This window comes from Lygodium microphyllum, chromosome 24, assembly GCF_053477565.2.
Source record: "Lygodium microphyllum isolate KBCC chromosome 24, Lygodium_microphyllum_v1.1.10, whole genome shotgun sequence".
Taxonomy (NCBI): Eukaryota; Viridiplantae; Streptophyta; class Polypodiopsida; order Schizaeales; family Lygodiaceae; genus Lygodium; species Lygodium microphyllum.
In genome coordinates, this window is record NC_141158.1 from 6,809,735 (window position 1) to 6,827,510 (window position 17,776).

The following is a 17,776-nucleotide window of genomic DNA, read 5'->3' on the forward strand; positions in this document are numbered from 1 at the left end:
TTTCTTTCCGCATCACTTAAATTACGGCTAGAGTAATGAATTGGATGATCCACTTTATTATTATCTGCTTAGCATAAAGTAGCTTCTACAGCATACATAGATACATCGGCATGAATATGGAATTCTTTCATGCAAACCGGAGGTGCCAATGCTAGTCCTTCAATTAACTTTTGCTTAAGAAATTCAAATGCTTCTTAACAAGCAGCAACCCAATTAAAAAGAGTGTCCTTGCATAGCAAATTTATCAAAGGTAAGGCCACTTTTGCGAAATCAAAAATGAATCGTTTGTAATAATTTAGATGCCCCAAAAATCCACGCAATCGCTTAAGGTTTGTTGGAGATGGAAATGCATAAATCTTAGAAATTTTGGCCGGATCCATAGCAATGTCTTCTTTAGAAACGATATGCCCCAACAATGTTCCTTTTTGCACTCCAAAAATACATTTATCAGGGTCCAAGGAGATACCTACTTCGTCACTACGTTCAAACACTTGCGCCAATTGATCCGGCATTTCTTTTGCCGTGCTATAGACACAAAAATCATCTAAAAAAAACTTCCATCCATTGTTGTAGAAAATCTTGATAAGCCGAAATCATAACTCTTTGAAATATCGCGAGTGCATTACATAAGCCAAAGGGCATTACTTTCTAAGCGAATGTACCCCATTCAATAGTAAAGGTAGTTTTGGATTGATCATCAAGGTGAATCAACACTTGATTGTAACCACTAAACCCATCCATGAAAGAATATAGCTCATGGCCTGCAACTTTATCAAGTATTTGATCTGTAAATAGCAAAGGAAAATGATCTTTACGTGTTTTCCTATTCAGTTTTCTATAATCAACACAAATGCGAATCTTCTTATTGTTCTTCTTGGGTACTACTACAATAGGGAAAACCCATTCACTATATGCAACAGGATAAATAAATCCCCCATCTAAAAGCTTAGTAATTTCAGTTTTGACCAATTCTGCATACACAGGATTTGTTCGTTGTTGGCGTTGACATACGGGTTTTGTGCCTGGTTCTAGATCAATATAATCTTGACAAAGTTCAGCTTTAATACCTTTAAGGTCAGTATAAGACTAAGCAAATTCCCCAACGTATGCTCGTAATACCTCCTCAAACCTTTCTCGATCTTGGGATTCCAATTGAGTCCCTAGATTCAAATATTTCCCTTTTGCCATTTCTATTTTAACTACTTCCACTTCGGGCCCTTCAAGAAACAAAGAGGCTATTTTCCGAGGGTTGATCATAGGTACATCCTCAGATATCCCCATCGATACATTTTCAAACAAATTATTCCTAGCACTCAATTCTCGTCCTTCTTTCCTTGCATTCACCAAAATGTACTAAGGGTACAACCGTATAAGGAACAATGGTGAGATCATTCTGAATAACCTCAATCATTTCTATCATGTGGACATCCCACAGATCTAGAAATAGCGTACTAGTATGACTTCCTTGTCCTTTACTCAAGCCATGCAAAATAGGCTTCAAATTTATATTATACTTTGTCATGAACATGGTATTTATTGAACCTATCATCTGAAGAATCTGCTCTTGATCACATGGATATTGATCATGTAACTTACGACGGTATTGACGTAAGATTTTATTGTTCTTTTCTAAACATTCTTGATCATCTAAACTCCAAGACCATTGGTTACCCTTAAGCTTAAGAATTAATGAATGTAGATCCTCACTTTCTTCACCTTGAATTTGAGAACCCAGATAATGTATGACTTGTTTAGGTTCTACAAAATCCCTAGGTGTCACAAGTTCAAACCATCTAAGTTATGTTTCCTTTCCATCCCCATAGATAGTAAAATCCATCACTCTTTTTTTAGGATGAGGTAATACAACCTCAGGCATATTTTGCCTCTTGATCTTAGCGGATTTAGATTACAATCGTTGATAACCAACTAGTGGTTCTTTAGAACAATGATACATCTTCTGTATAGTTTCATTGAAGCACTTAAAGGAATGATGCAACCGAGAAGCACTAGTAAGATTTTTCACTCGAGTTTCTGGTTCAAAAAGACACTTAGACTTATCTTTTTTCCAAAACTGATAAGTCTCTTCATATTCGTCCCAATAATTCTTATCTATATATAAAGCTTGTTCCATCCGTAACCCCCCACTACTAAATTCTGATGTTTGTTTCTCTAAACACAACTCTAGAAGTGAAATTTCATCTAGATATCACCTTTCTCTAAATTGAAATTCTGCCTTTTCCTTTTGTAACTCAGTAATTTTCTTCATTGGTTCATTTACAGCAGTCACTGCTGCCTCACGTTCTACTTCCAAAGCCTCATTTAATTCTCTAATAATCCTATCATAATTACCATGATGTTCACTAGATGTTTGTGCAAACCTAGGCAAGGCCGAAGCTGAGTCATCCTCATCATCATGTAATACTGGTCTTTGTAACGGGTTGCACCTATTCCTACTCCTTCTTTCTCTTTCCTTTCTTTCTAACTGGTGACAATAAGTTCTTTGAGCTCTATCTGGCAATTGTTCAAATCCAAAGGGTAGAGCATTTTCCTCATAAGGGAAAACAATAAAAACCCTACTCTTAGACATGCCATTATTATTCTTAGTGACGTCAAATTCTTCCATATTCTCCAAAGAGGGTGTTAAGATGTCATCTACATTAAATGTCACTAACTCAGGCATCTCTTCCTCTTCTAATTCATCCATAGAAATCACTTCTGCCCTGCTATACGTAAAAAATACATCTTTTGGTTTATTTTATTCCTGATCCATGGATAATCAGGAATATGTTTCAAGCGAATCATCAAAGTATTCCGCTTTTCCTATAGAGAGCATTAAGCAATCTAGGGTTGTATCTTCAAACGTAGACAATCAGTGAGCAATATCACTATCCGAATCATTGTCTGATGAAAATGTTATAGCATAATCACCAATATCTATCTGTTCTACCTTATGAGGCTGATGTACTATATTTACCTCCACTTTTTTTGCTCTTGCTGGGCGTTGTGTTCTAAATAATCAGGCATTAAGGCCCTTCATTATCGATCCTCTCCATTTCCGAATTATAAAACTCACTATTGGATTTCTCGTTCATTTCACTAACCATCTCATCTCCTGACTCTTTCAAAAATCCTTTCGAAATAACTTGTATTTTAACCCCATCATTTCAAGGACCAATCACAATTGAAACTTTACACCGATCCTGAGTGCACTTTGCTTGGTATAACCAAGGTCAACCCAACAACATAGAATATGAAGAGATATATGACAATGAGCAAACTACTAAGTAATTCACATTAAATTCTAAGCCAGCAATTACAAATTTCACATTACAAAGTAACCCCAAAGAAATCACTTTCCTTTGATCAGCCACACGTAAAACGATATTGATAGGTTCTAGATTCTTAAATTCTAATTCTTGCATCGTTTGTTCTGTCATCAAATTGACTATTGAGCCACCATGTAGCTGCACTTCATTCAGCAAGTGGCCATTAATAGTAGTAACTATAACTAAAGCTCCTGGATCCACAAACAAATCTACAATTTTCACATCCTTAGTTACTTTTCTTTTAGAAGAACTTACGGTTACTTTAGAAATGTTAATTTCAGTCCTCTTCCTTTGACGCCGAACTAATTTATGATAAAGTTGCTTTTGACGTGTAGACACTATTTCTAGCAATTGTCGAAGGTTAATGGTCAAAGATACTAGTTCTAATGCAGCCCAAAGATCATAGGTCTTATTCACTGCTTCCACCTGCTCTTTACTTTACTCCTTAGGAGGAAACAGTCTTTCAAAAAAAAGCAGCTACTCCCACTTGAATCTTAGGATTTGCTAAAGGCACACGTAATAATGGATGGTCAGAGGAATGTTGTGGAGAATCTGACTCAGCTAGCTCTACATTAGGATCTATATCCTTATATTTATCCTTTGCTGCTTCTTTTAATTGTAAACTTTCTTTCTCGAAACCTTACTCCTCTTGTTGCTGCTTTTTTGCTCTAATAACCACACCAATCATGGGGTCAGTCTTAAAGGTCACCCTACGGAATATGAACTTAGACCTAACTCCATTTTCTTGCCTTGTTGTTTCTACTTCAACTAAATTTGCAGATGAGGTTGAGTCTTCATTAGAAACTTGCTTACCCCTGTCATTAGGTTGGTTATCTTCTCGCTTAGGGCAATCCTCTTCATGATACCCTTTGCCACTACACCTCCTACATAAATGAGTACAGTCTTGATTTTTATGCGCATTTAAACTAGGCCTTTGTAGTCCCCCTTGCCCCATTAGATTACGAAAAGTACCATTATTTCTCCAAAAATGAGAATCTCTTCCTCTGTTTCCATCATTATTATAATTATTTCGGGGTACTGGGGATCTACCTTGGGTTGGCAATCCTCTCGGCCTAAAGGGTTGATTAGGTGATCCAATTGCATAAGTCGTATTATTAATCCATGTAATTGTAATTCATTTGCATTAAATGAGCTTGTTGTTGCTCTTGACCTAATCTTATGCCAACAATTTATATCTAGATGCCCTGTATTAAGGCAAAAGGTATAGAATGGTGGATGGTCAGGCATTAGTCTTGAAGGCGTCAAACACTCTGTAGCCACCTGGCCATACCCATGACACTTACCACACCAGATATTGGATCTAGGTGGGTTTGGAGTTGAGCTACTCGAGGATTGTTATGCACTAGAAGACTGTGTTGTTATCGAATAAATTTCTTTCAAAGGTGCTTGCACAACACTCCTAATTTCCTCTTTCAACTTTCCTAGGGATTTTGCAATAATATCAGCTACTTTTGCTTCATCAAGAGGGGACTGAAATTGCGGCATAGAAGGCATTTCTGTTTGCATCATGTAGGCCAGAATAGAAGTGTACGGATTTAAAGGTACACTTGATACATTTGGACTTGCCATTACCGATGAATTTAAAGGAACGAACACACAAGACTATTCTTAGATATCCCGTTTGAAGTACTTGGATATTCCATCCGAGGTTTTTTAAACAATTCCCTCCGTCATTGTTGGCGATCTTTTAACGTCTTTCGTGTCGAAAGTAACTTTTAAACCTCTGGATACACGAATCCAAGGCAACACATCATCCCATATCACTCTTTTAAAAGTTCGATAAGCGTTACAATAATACCAATCAAAGTAGTACGATACACTGATTATATTTATTTCTACTGCATCTATTAGCCCAAAGTGTGCTGCTAATAAAACTATGGTTTGCGCGCAATCATTATAAACCTAACTCCAAGAAGCTAATTATTCTACGTCTATAGTTAATTTCAGGCCAAAATATTTATCCCCCTCTACTAAGTCTGTGTCTCTTATCCAATCCAATATTCTCCTTTGGCAATTTTGGGGCAATTTAGGAAAATAGTCCCTTTGGAAAGAGACCTCGTACTCACTCATAAATACCTACGATTTCAATATCCTAAGAAGATTGATCACATGTTCGAGTACACTTGGCTCCCGGTAAACGCACCAAAAGTTGACCGGCCAAACACCAAGCCACTTTTAATCAGGTTGTTAAGCCAACTCCTAGGAGTTGTTACACTAAATAGGTGATATTGATAACTAATTTCTATGATTTATCTTAGCCTTCTTCAATAGTTACGACACTTCTTCGTAGTAGTCCAACTAATCTAATATCAAGAACCCAATAAACTTGCATATTCTCGCATTTCGTCTCTATCTCTGTACTGCACACTAAAATACTAAACCTAGGATTTTTATCCCTTGAGAAATTAACTTCAGAGCATAGACCCAATAGTTCTATCTAATTCTTTTTATTATCAAATCAACTAGCATTCCTCCAACCCATAAACTCTAGTTTTCTTTTAAAAACATTTCCCTTCTCCAATATGGTATAACTTAATACCTTGTCAACACTTTTGATTTGCATAAAGTTAGATACACCATATTTTATATTAATAATATTTAAAGTAATAACATCAAATTAAACTTTTTTTTCCTCTAATCCCAAGAGCATTTCATAAAATATATAAAACTATATTCACGGGTTTTCTATAGAAGATCCTAATTTTTATTAAATTTAAAACATGATTTTTATCAAAAAATACTATAATTTTCATCTAAAATAACTGTTATTGATTTTTAAAACATATTAAACATCTTAAAATTTTGAAAAATAATTTCAACAATAAATACTTCATTAAAAAGATATTCCATCTCATAATTGTTCAGGCAAATATTTTATAAAAACTTATCTATACTATTTTTAAGCCATTTTAAAGTATTGTTTACTATTTTTTATTTTTAAAATATAAAATTAGATCTACATAAATTCTAACAACTATCCAGAGTTAAAAATGAGGTTCAAAGACATTTTATAAAAATTCCAAACCAAAGAAATATTTATATAAAATCATTTTTTTATGTTAAACGAGTTAAGGCACTTACGTCAAGTACGAAAATCGTAATTGCGTCTTTGGGAGCCGTGTCCTTTGCAATCCAGCCAAGGGAAGTCTATCCAATCGTTCCCAACAGCGAGCTCATCATTTTTCACTTCCTTGAGTTTTCATTTTCGAAGCATTGTTGTCATGGAATAGCCACTTATAACTCTCTTAAGAATTAATCTTGATTAATTTCAAGCTTAAGAGCTTAGCCTCCATAGTTTCATGTTGACGACTAAGCTAGGGGAGGAGAGTAATTCAATATCTCCATTATCTGTCCACAGAATCAGGAGCGAACTAGAGAGATTCGAAGATAACAGACAATTCTCTTACCCTATCACTTCAGAAAAAGGAGGTACATTGAAGCTTCGAAATTGAGGTTGGAGAAGAAGGCATGGCGATGGTTTCCTATAAGCCATTGGCTTCAATGCTCCTCTCTTGGTTTTCCTCGATACATTTCTTTTGCAATCCTCTTGTTTTGATGGCTTGGGGAGCCTCTTATCTCTCTCCCTCTCTCTAATTGATGGCGTTTAGGAATGTGGCGCCCCCTTTTTTTTCCACGACTCCTTTTTCAACGAACTCCCCTCTTCTCTCTTCTCCAATTGTCTTCCTTCTCCTTTTCTAATCCTCTTCCACCAGCAATCGTAGCCTTTTCCCGTTCTCCCTCTCTCCATCTTCCACTATGATGGCGTCATCCTTCATCTTTACGACCTCTCCAATTCCCAACGGCCTCCAATGGCTTTTTCTTCCTCTAATTTTCAAATTTCCTTTTAATTCATTTCCTTCTCTTCCTTTCTAACCCTTAATTAAAACTATTATTATGGTTCTTATGTCAATTGAGCATTGCCCATAAGAGTTCCCTCTTGGCTCGTAGCCATGGTAAACATCCTTCTAACTCAATCAATTTGATTCCAAGATCACACACAAAGAGCCCATCAACGCACAAGACACGTCTATTCATACTCACTAATCTTCTCCTCTCCTTCATACTTGTAGCCATAACTTAAGAGAAAGACGGCACCTACTACATCTCCCAGAGAATACACTCATCGTCATCATGCTAGAAACACATAGGCTCTCTAATACATGTCGAAAATCGATAATGAAGACCTTATTGGACTTGTAGTGTATTCTAAGACTAGCTCAATGATTTTGGGATAAATGTGTTTTTGTTTGATACTCTTTTTTGAAAAGATAAGATGAGGGCTTTTTGTAATGTAATTGTGGGCATATCCAAAATGGCAAATTTGAGAGTTTAATAACTATGGCTATATTAGAGAGTAGTAGAAAATCTTTATCTTAATTCCCATGGAGCTAGAAGAGTTGGGTTACAAACTAGTTGCTTTTCCATTGTGGATTCACCAAGGAAATCTATCAATTTTCATCTATAGCACTATCTTTCTCCCATACAAGAACTTCCTTGTACCGACATCTCCTGACCAGGCTGCAAAGACACGGCCTCCAAAAACAGCAATAATGAGCACCGCATCTCTATTAAATTAATGTAAAAAGTTGATAACAATGTGCCAATTGTATACAATTTTGCTAAAAATTTTGCAATAGTAGGCATTGTTTTTAGGTGTTGTCAATGCCCTCCTTAATGTCATGAATAAGTCCACAATACCACATGAGATAGTCAATGCAAAGATTGGGAGCACCATCTATTGTGGCTAAGGCCCTTTTCTAAATAGTGATTTATATGCACAATTTGGAGTCTCCTAAGGCAGAGTTACTTAAACTTGCTCTAGAGTCATCTACAAAGCCAGCACTACAAGATGCCTGGATAGACACATGGTTGCAACTACACGGGCTATATATGGATCGCCTTCCACCCCTATAGTATAGCTTGGACTCCCCTTCCTTAGAGCATCAGGACAACATGATTCGGCTACACACAACCAAGACTTGGTTGGTACCTATACATGATCTAGGGAAGAAGATGACTTTCTACTAGAAGGATCTTCTACAGGTATCCCCCGATCATTTTGTGATCTAGCCAAGATACACAGCCACATACATGTCCCATGGGGTACATTGTGCCATTGGTTAGCTCTATGCATCCTCGCATCAGATACAGATAAAGACCAACCATTACGGATTGGATTCCCTTCCTTTGAATGGGTTGGATCTAGCAGCTTGAGCCAAATTTCTTTATTGTGCTTGGGAAACATGACAGTTCCTTGAACTTCAGATGTATTTACTTCTGTCTTAAAGGCTGATTTGGCCTTTCGTAGATAATACACCTTTCTTTCTTTCTCTTGCACACATAAACACCACACACAAGAGGACAAGTCTTATCAAGATATCAATTGGACGTGGAGACAAAGGAGCACTGCATATGCAGATGCCCACCTTACTACAAGATACACAGATGCTATCCTTGCCTTTTCCACTAGGGATCTGGCCCCCTTGTCCGTACTATGGCTCTAGAGTTGCTTGGGACTCTACCTTCAAAAACTCCACAAACTGCAAGATCCAACCTCAAATACCAGCAACGGGTGCATGGGGCAGTAAGTAGCGGATCCTCATAAACTTCAAGGAAACAAATTAAAGAACCAACCTTGCTCGTGCATAAAGCCATTGAAGCAATTGTTGTGTTTTTAAAACATGAAAAGAATCTTGCTTACACAAAATTACATAAATGAAGACAATGAAAAGAATCTTGCTTACACAAAATTGCATAAATGAAGACAATTTTTTTGTTTTTAAAGATCACACATTTTCCTTGTTCCAACATAAGAAGTTATGTGATTTAGTCTAGACATCAAGTCAAAAAGCAAAGTCTACTTCACTGAAACATACCACCTAAAGCCCATTTATGTGAAGTTGCATTGGAATGAAGAAACTTGGGGTGAACTCGCACATGATCTAAGCCACCTGAACAAGTAATTTACACCTTGTGTCATGTAGATATACCATTAACAAAAACTGAGTTAAACAATCTTGAAAATTTGAAAACTTTAAAACAAATGTGTTATTGTGAATTTCATACAAATAGTGTTGCTTTATCCTATTGTTAATACCATAGATAAGAATTGCAATATGTCAGTGGGTTTCCAGCATGAATAGCATAAATCTAATAACACAAGCAGGCATTGGTTGCATACACGTAGCACTAAGCACATCTTAGATAGTTTTGGAAAGTCATATGAGGTCCTACTATCTAGAAAAAGGAATTATAAACTTCCAAAGGTCAACAAAGTCAACTCAATGGGCATGACATAGAATAGCATAAATGCTCTTGAGAGCAAAACTGAATTAAAGATAAAATAGTATTAATGCTCTTGAGCACAAAACTGACAATTCATATGCCTTAGGTCAGTTGCAGGCAGTGCAATTTTGGGTGAAAAATCTTAGGTGGACCTGGCACACATAAGTATTTCCAGAAGTATTTGGGAGAGGATGGGTTTGCTTCATCTTTGAGACGACTCAAATATGGGAGTACAAGGAAGCAGGTATATTCAAATGGGAAAAGAATGCAAAGAATGAAGGAACAAATCTGCATTGATGAAAAATTGAATGCTGAATACAAGACTGCAACAAACAGCCCGTGCACTGCTGATCTACATCAGTGAGGGCAACAAAATGTGGCATCATTCGCATATTAGATAACCATTATGTGCATTGAATGATAGCACAAAGCATCAAATATAATTTTAGCAAGTCAAGCATTCTAAAGAGCAAGTCATACTACTCAAAAGGGCACCCATAAGCCTCCTCCTCCTGGTAGCTCTCTGTACTATCATTCTTGCTGTCGCCCGTAAGAGTTGCAAGCTAGGCCACACAATGCAATCAATAATATCAAAGTCACTATCAAATGAGTAGTATGGATGCCCTGAAGCCATACACGCACACATCAAATTAGCTGTACCACAGTCCATCTCCAAATCTATTCCCTGAGAGGACACAATGCATCCAAAAAACTCTTGAGACAACAGAAATGGTAGGCGATGATGAGAGAATGGGAGGCAGGAAAATCTGTCACTGATCACCCTGATCCTGGGCAGCAGTATAAATAGCCTGCATCTAGAAAACTGGCCAACTACTGCTCTTTAAGGCAAAAAATCCTAGCCAAGCTGCATTAAATGCGAAGGTAGTAAACTAGTCAACCTCCTATATGCCACATGGCAATTTCTGCAATGCAGCCACAAACTGGGGCCGCCATAAACAGTATGAACAAGGCTATAGCAAATGCAATCAGGCAAGAAACTAATGTGATCAGGCTGGAAAATTATACTGCCTCCCATCAAAGCGGTGGCAACACTTGACTGACCATTATACAACTCAAGATAGGACTCGTCTTATAAATCTCGATCATGAGCTTCAAAACTTCAAAATCACTAACCAAGATGACATTAAGATCGTGTTGGCTGAATATCAGTGACTTCTCACTAAATTCTCCACTAGAGGGGTTCCTAAGTCCCCTAATAAGCAGAGTGCATTGTTTCTAAACAAGTTGACTAGAAAATACTTCCATTTTGATCAACAAGTGATCTCACAATCCATTATGCCTATGTTCTATGAATTTGAGTGTAAGCTACTATGTTACACTCAATTGTTCGATCAGATTCATAGTGCTTCCTCTACAGAGGGGGCTCTTGTTTTCTCTACAAAGAAATCCTCTGACACAAAAAACACAAAACAATCGTATGACAAACACACAAACTGATAAAGAAACACAATAAGGCTTAGAGTTAGGGTACCTCAAGACAATGAACATATTGAATGATAATATGTTTGCTGCATTGAGTGTTGTATCTATTCATTCATTATTCTATTCCATTAACTTCTATGTTCAGCTGTCTCTATGTCAACCCTAACCCTAACTCTGTTTCTTTATCAATCTGCGCATTTGTTGTACGATTCAATTGTAATTTGTACACAAGCATTTTCTTTACAATATAGTGCGTCGGAACTATTGAGAAACCACTTCTTCAATTCACACACTTCATTTAGGGTTTCGCACTAGCAGTCCTAGACAACTTATGCCTATAAATAGGAAGTCACTTCATTCATTCTAACTTCTCTCTCTTCAATCATTCTTTACCACCTTCTTTGGTCACCACCACTTCCCTTCTCTCCCTAGCCCCTTCCACTGACCTCACACCCCTTCAAGAGGACATTGCAGTTCATGACTCGTGGCTACCTTCACCCTTCCTCTTCTGCTTCAAACGCCCTATTCCAGCATCAAGCCTTGCGTTTGGAGCATCTTCCACTTGGCATCAACACCCTTCTCCTTCAAGCTCCAGTTTCACATGTGTTTTTGAGTCTCCATAGCCCATGAAAATGCCTTTGGTGGATTTCGGGTCAAGTTTACTTCCCAACTCATCTCTAACATGCACGAAGGCATCACAGCCAAATATGTGTAAATGGTCATATGAGGCCAATTTGCCAGATCAAACCTACTCAGGGATGCCATTATTTAAGGACCTGTTTAGAGAGTGGTTGCAAATGTGAACCGCGGTTTTAAGTGTCTGAAAACCAGCCTTCCTTCTCGGATAGGGTGGTTTAACCTGATTAAGCACTTAATTACAGCAATTAGCAAAGAAACAGAAACTGAAATGCTCACTTTACCTTCATAAACTTGGACAGTGGACACCCTGTTATCCCCAAAACTGGCGCCCCTTTCGGTATTTCTTTAATTTCAATTGCTGATGGATAAACTACAAGCCGAGATTTCACAATCTCCTTGGCTGATTCAAAATCCCCTTGCTGTTCCAATAATCAGCAAAGCATTCGGGCAAATTGCCCCTTGATTTTCATCCAGGACTTGCTCTAATGGAACCCCAACTGGTCAAATGCTACCCCAAATTCACAATAGATGGGTTGGCATCTGAAATCCTCACAATTCCACGAATTTCCGGTGCTGATTTTAGTGTACAATGCCTTTGACTGATGGCACGGGTCCCAAGGTGGCTGCTATACCCTAATTACTACTGTAATTTAGGGTTTACAGCAGTAAACTCTCTGTTGTCCACCAAATTTGGCTGTACTCTGCTACCCATGGCTGAAAATTGCTGAGAATACTTGAGCAGAGACTGGAGGAGATGAGAGAATGCTGTAGAAAGAGAGAAAATCAGCTGAAATGTATCTTCTGATTCGTAGCTCTGATGACAAATCTGATAGCACCAACAGCTTCAAAAAGGGGGGTAAAATAGTAGCTCCACTGACGAGCCCTCCTCTCCTACCACGGCCTCTCTTGAGGCGGAAGAGAAAACCTGCTGCCCCCTGTTTTGTCGCGGCGCGCGATCAGTCATCGTCGCCTCTCAGAGCCAAATCTGATCACCTCCTCTCCCTCCACCCAGCTCCGAATGGCTGTTGTTTAGCTTCCACTACCCTCCAACACCCTTCTCCCTAGTTGCATGGGAAAGTTTTGCCAAGTGGCAACCTTCCTAATGCATTTTCAGTCATTAAATTAATTTTTCAAAATTAATTAATTCTAAAAATTAATTTCAGCCCTTTTGACCCTGCCCAAAATTAAACATGCCCATCTGGAATGAAATTGGCTAGGCCATTTGTAGCTTGGAGCGGTTCCCAATCTCTGTTGACCCTTAGACTAGCGTTAATTAATTAATTAAGGCTAGTCCCTAGTGTCACCACTGACACTTAATGGCCAAACAATTGTCCTAGGGTCCAACCTGGCACCAACTGACCACCAAAACCTAGTTGGCATAACTTAACACAACTTTTGCCTTTAGCACCCACTGCATCCTTGGGGTCCTTGGCCCGTTCCCATGAAATAACTGCCATGTGCATCACATGTGCTAAACAACCTTACACATTTGATTAGTAACTTAATCAAATGTTACTAGCAAGATTAAAGCATCTCAAAAATTTCACGTGCCCGTGACAGACCTCCCCCTTGAAAACCTTGCAATCGTCCTCAATTGCACTACATTGGGCCAAAGCAAAAGAATATTGCACTGGAATTTCAATTTGGCATGACAGTCACCACAACATTGGCCACTCTTGTCAAACCGTTGCATATCACAAAACTTATTGAAAATTTCCAGCCAACAAAACATAATAGAAAAGTGAAAAACAGTCCAAAACTGTTGCTAGAAACCATTGGATGCATCCATAACTCATGTTTCTCAACCGTTCTAACTTCAAAACCACAGTAAAGCATATTCTTAGCATGAACCATGGCTGAAACTTTCAATGACATTCGTTTACATGCGTGTAAACGCCCCGAACAACGTAGTATGCTTAACAATTATGATATTCGCTTGTTTTCAAGATTTAATATAAAAGAGAATGAACACATAAAGCTGAAAATAAAATTTACTCACAAAATTACAGCCATGAAAATGTAAAAGTAATGGAGACAAGATTGAGGGTTGAAGATGGGCAAACCTCCCCCCCCCCCGAAGGAATGTATTTCTGCTCAACCCAAGTCCCTTAGGGAAGAGCTCAGTTACAATCAACCTGAGAGTGAGGAGAAGTAATTCTCACTCTCACAAGATTATGCAAAGATGTACAAACACACATGCATTATCTAATATATAATGATAAGAACTGATTTCTTTACAGTATGAGAGAAGAAAGAGGGGAAATCAGCCTTTCTTCATTGTTGATCAGCAATACATGGACAGGGCTTGCTTCTTGTTGCTAAAATGGAAGAAAGAGCTCGAGAAGGAGGTGCTGTAATGAATTTACAGGCTTGCTGTCCTGTAAAACAGCAGTGATAGAAGAGGGAATATGGAGGAATTTGATAATGGAGAAGTGGGGGATGATGATGGGGATGGATGGGGCCAGTTTCTGGCTATCTATGGGTGTTGTACATCAGTTTACAGCAAAGAAAAATGATGTTGAATGAAGAAAAACGAGCTCTTATTTATAGGAGAGGGAAGAGCTAGTACAAAAGGGGAAAGTGGAGTAGCACAAGACAAGTGTCCAGCCACATGTCATGAGATGTGACAAGTGGTGGGACACTTGAAAACTTGTGTGACAAGTGTCTTGACACTTGTCTCTTCGCTATGGCCTTCCTTTTTGGGCTGAATACTGTCAAGAATAGAAACAACCAAATTTAGTAAGCACAGTCAAAGTACAGAATTTACTATTTTTAGAATGGCATCCCTATTTTTTAGGACTCGTATTTTTAAGCTAATTCGAGGCTCCTAAAATTTAGGGACCTCCTAAAATTTAGGGACCCCCCAATATGGGTGTCATATGAAAGCTTTTTCCGTGTACATCGCAAAAACGGTATCAGAATCTTCATGTGACTTTCCTATGCAAAGAAATGTGCATTTCAAGCTTTCAGCCCACACATGCACATTGTACAAGCATTTCATGATCATGCCATCTTGTTGGTTGTAACTGTCTGTTCTGGCGGATCTAGCCTATACTTCAAGGCATCAATCCTTTCTGTGTGCGAGTCTAACCCTGATATGCGTGAGTTCTGGTCACAAGCGCCCAATCGGGCCATATAGGTAGAAGTGTGAACTATCTTTTCTCTAACCCACCGCGTGGGTCCACCATAACCTGTGACCACTCATCAGTGGCCAGCTCCAATGCACTTTTTTTTATGTCTAATTAGTGCAAAGGAAACAAATTTAATAAATCATTATATAGATAAATTAATGAAAAAGGATGCAAATTCTGTTTCTATAGAGTTGTGACAATGTGACTGTCCATGGAATCAGTTGTAGACCATTAAAAACTGAGCATGACCTAATTATAAACTGATCATGGACTAATATGAGAACTGATCACAAATGGCTGCAAATGTGACTCCAAACTGATCACAAGCTGATCGTAAAAAAAAACTGATCAAAATTTGATGCAAAAGCTGATGCAAAACTGATCCCAAAGTGATCATAAACGGTTCTCAAACTAATCAAAAACTGAGCTGAAACTAATCAGAAATTGATATCAAAATTGAGGCAAAAACTCATGCCAAACTGGTCCAAAAACTCATGCATAAGTATAGTCTCAGAGCCGCGGTGACAACCATACTCATATACATGTATCTCACTGTGACTAGTACACCGAGTAGTGACCTCATGGCAAACATACTGTCAACACAGTACCTTGCGTGCATGCTAAATACATCCGAGACCACTACATACAAGAGCTGTCCAAAACCGGTGGAGTGGAAGTGCTACCTTCCCCTTGAGCATCAGGCAATGCTCCGGACGCCCGCTCTGCTGAACCTGAGTAAGCCCAATCCAAAGTCGGCTCTAACTGAAAGGCATCGAGATAAAGTTGCAACAACTGAGAATGGAGTCAACAAACTGACATGAAAGGCATTGTGTATCTGCCAATGTGGAGGTAATTTCAGCCAATATGCAACGTCGCTGACCTTTTCCAACACTTGAAAGGGCCCATAGTATCTTATGCTTAACTTCGGATACAACCTCTCTCTTCCCTTCATCTTTTTCAACCTTGTCTTTTCGAAACGCAGCAATACATAATCGCCCTCTGCAAACTGCAAAGCACGTCTATGGCAATCAGCTGCCCGCTTTTGCTTGTCCTGTGACCTCTAAAGTACATACTTTATCTTTGCATAGGCTGCATCCAAGCTTTCCACAAAGCGATCAACCTCAAAGATCTTATCCTTAGTGTACAAAATAGATGGAACCTTCTTGCAACCCTCAACCACCTCAAATGGAGCCTTGCTAGTGGAACTATGAACCGTATTATTGTATGCAAACTCAACCAATGGCAAATACTGCTCCCACTGTGTCTTCTGGTCTGAAACATAGCACCTTAAAAGATCCAACACTGTAGAATTTGCTTCCTCAGACTGACCATCTGTCTGCGGATGGAAAGATGATGAGAATTTCAGCGTAGTACCCATATTTTCAAACAACCCCTTCCAAAATAGACTCGTCATCTGAGGGTCTCGATCACTGATGATCGACTCAGGCATACCATGATACTTGAAAATGTGTTGCATAAATAATCGTGCCATATGATCAGCCTTTATCTTCTTCCTCACCGGAATGAAATGGGCTTGTTTGCTAAACTAGCAAATAATAGTCCATATTCCATCATTCCCTGTAGGTGTCCTAGGAAGCTCAAAGATAAAGTCCATAGCAATGGTCTGCCAAGGCCTATCCGGAATAGGCAAGGGCTGCAACAAGCCCGGCATCTTTTGCCTATCATGCTTTACCTTTTGACATATGATGCATGCCCTAACAATCTGCTCTACATCATGCCTCAAAGCTGGCCAATAAAAGAAATGCTCCACTGGCTTGACTGTGGCATCAATACCTCTGTGTCCTACATACGAAGGAGCATGACTTTCAATGATCACTGTCACAAGACTGTGACAACTATTACCTTTTTGTTGATTTCTTTATTACATACTTTATTTGGTTTTTCTTTTTGGAAGGATCCCTCTTGAAATCTAAACGCCTGAGTTGCATGGCTAGTATGTGAAACGGACAGGAATGTCTAGTGAGTCAAGACTGGACAGTTAAGGTCCAATATAAGTATGGAAGAGACTTGTGAAAGTGTATATGGACAAGTGTATTGAAGAACTAGCCTAGAAGAGACTAGTTCAAAGTGAAGATGGACAAATCTTCAAGAGATTAGTCCATGTGGGGTCATCAGTGGAAATTCACTTTCAGTTGAGCTACATTGCAAATTTGGATGTAGCCATAGTCTGCAATGATGGTCAGAAGACTAGTGGGGATGCAATGGAAGCAACTCCTAAAATTTAGGGAGTTACTATTTTGGGACCTCAAAATCTGTTCGCGTCATTATCTTCGTTTTTGCACGAGGATTAATCCTCTAGTCTGTGCCGAGGCCAAATTTTGAACAGAGGATGGAGAATTTTAGACCGGAAAGGCTGGAACGGGAAACACCTTGCAATGCTGCCATTTGGCACAAATTGGTGCACTTACCTCTTTAAAGAGGGCTGGCGTGCAGTTTTTTGGGTCTTGGAGGGCTCATTTGAAGAGGAGGAACAGTTGCTGATGCAGAATTGGTTTTGGAGAGCTTGCCTACCTTGTCTATGATGCACAGAGGGTTGGGCTTGCTCCCTACTCTCTCTCTCTCTCCCTGACAGTATGGTTATGCTGCAGAATCAAGGGCCTTTCTTCTAATTCGGAGGTTATTTCAGAGCCCAATTGATGTCAGAATCAAGGGACACTTGGCCCAGATGATGCAGGACAATGCAGGGAACAATATGAGCTGAAAACAGGTGTCAGAACAGGGCTGAACCAGTAATTACAGTGGGCTGAACAGTACAGGAAACAATAAGAGTTGTAAACAGGTTTCAGAACAGGTCTGAACCAGTAAATACAGCAGGCTGAAATGGTCAATTCTGCACTTCAACCAGAAGATTCAGACTTGGGCAGAGTTTCCCCTCCTGGTTGGCATGTTTTGGGTCAGTGATTGTACTCT

The 17,776-nt window shown here is 38.9% G+C and overlaps 1 protein-coding gene across 4 annotated transcripts in view; it reads right to left on the bottom strand.

Moving 5' to 3' along the window:
* LOC148014816 (protein MICRORCHIDIA 2-like) overlaps positions 1–17,776 on the bottom strand; it is a 139,089-nt gene that overhangs the window by 67,011 nt on the left and 54,302 nt on the right. For all 4 annotated transcript variants that reach the window (XM_087665005.1, XM_087665004.1, XM_087665003.1 and 1 more), the window contains one exon: positions 9,224–9,298. In XM_087665005.1, the coding sequence (XP_087521131.1) occupies positions 9,224–9,298 (75 nt within the window). The remainder of the gene's footprint in view (positions 1–9,223; positions 9,299–17,776) is intronic.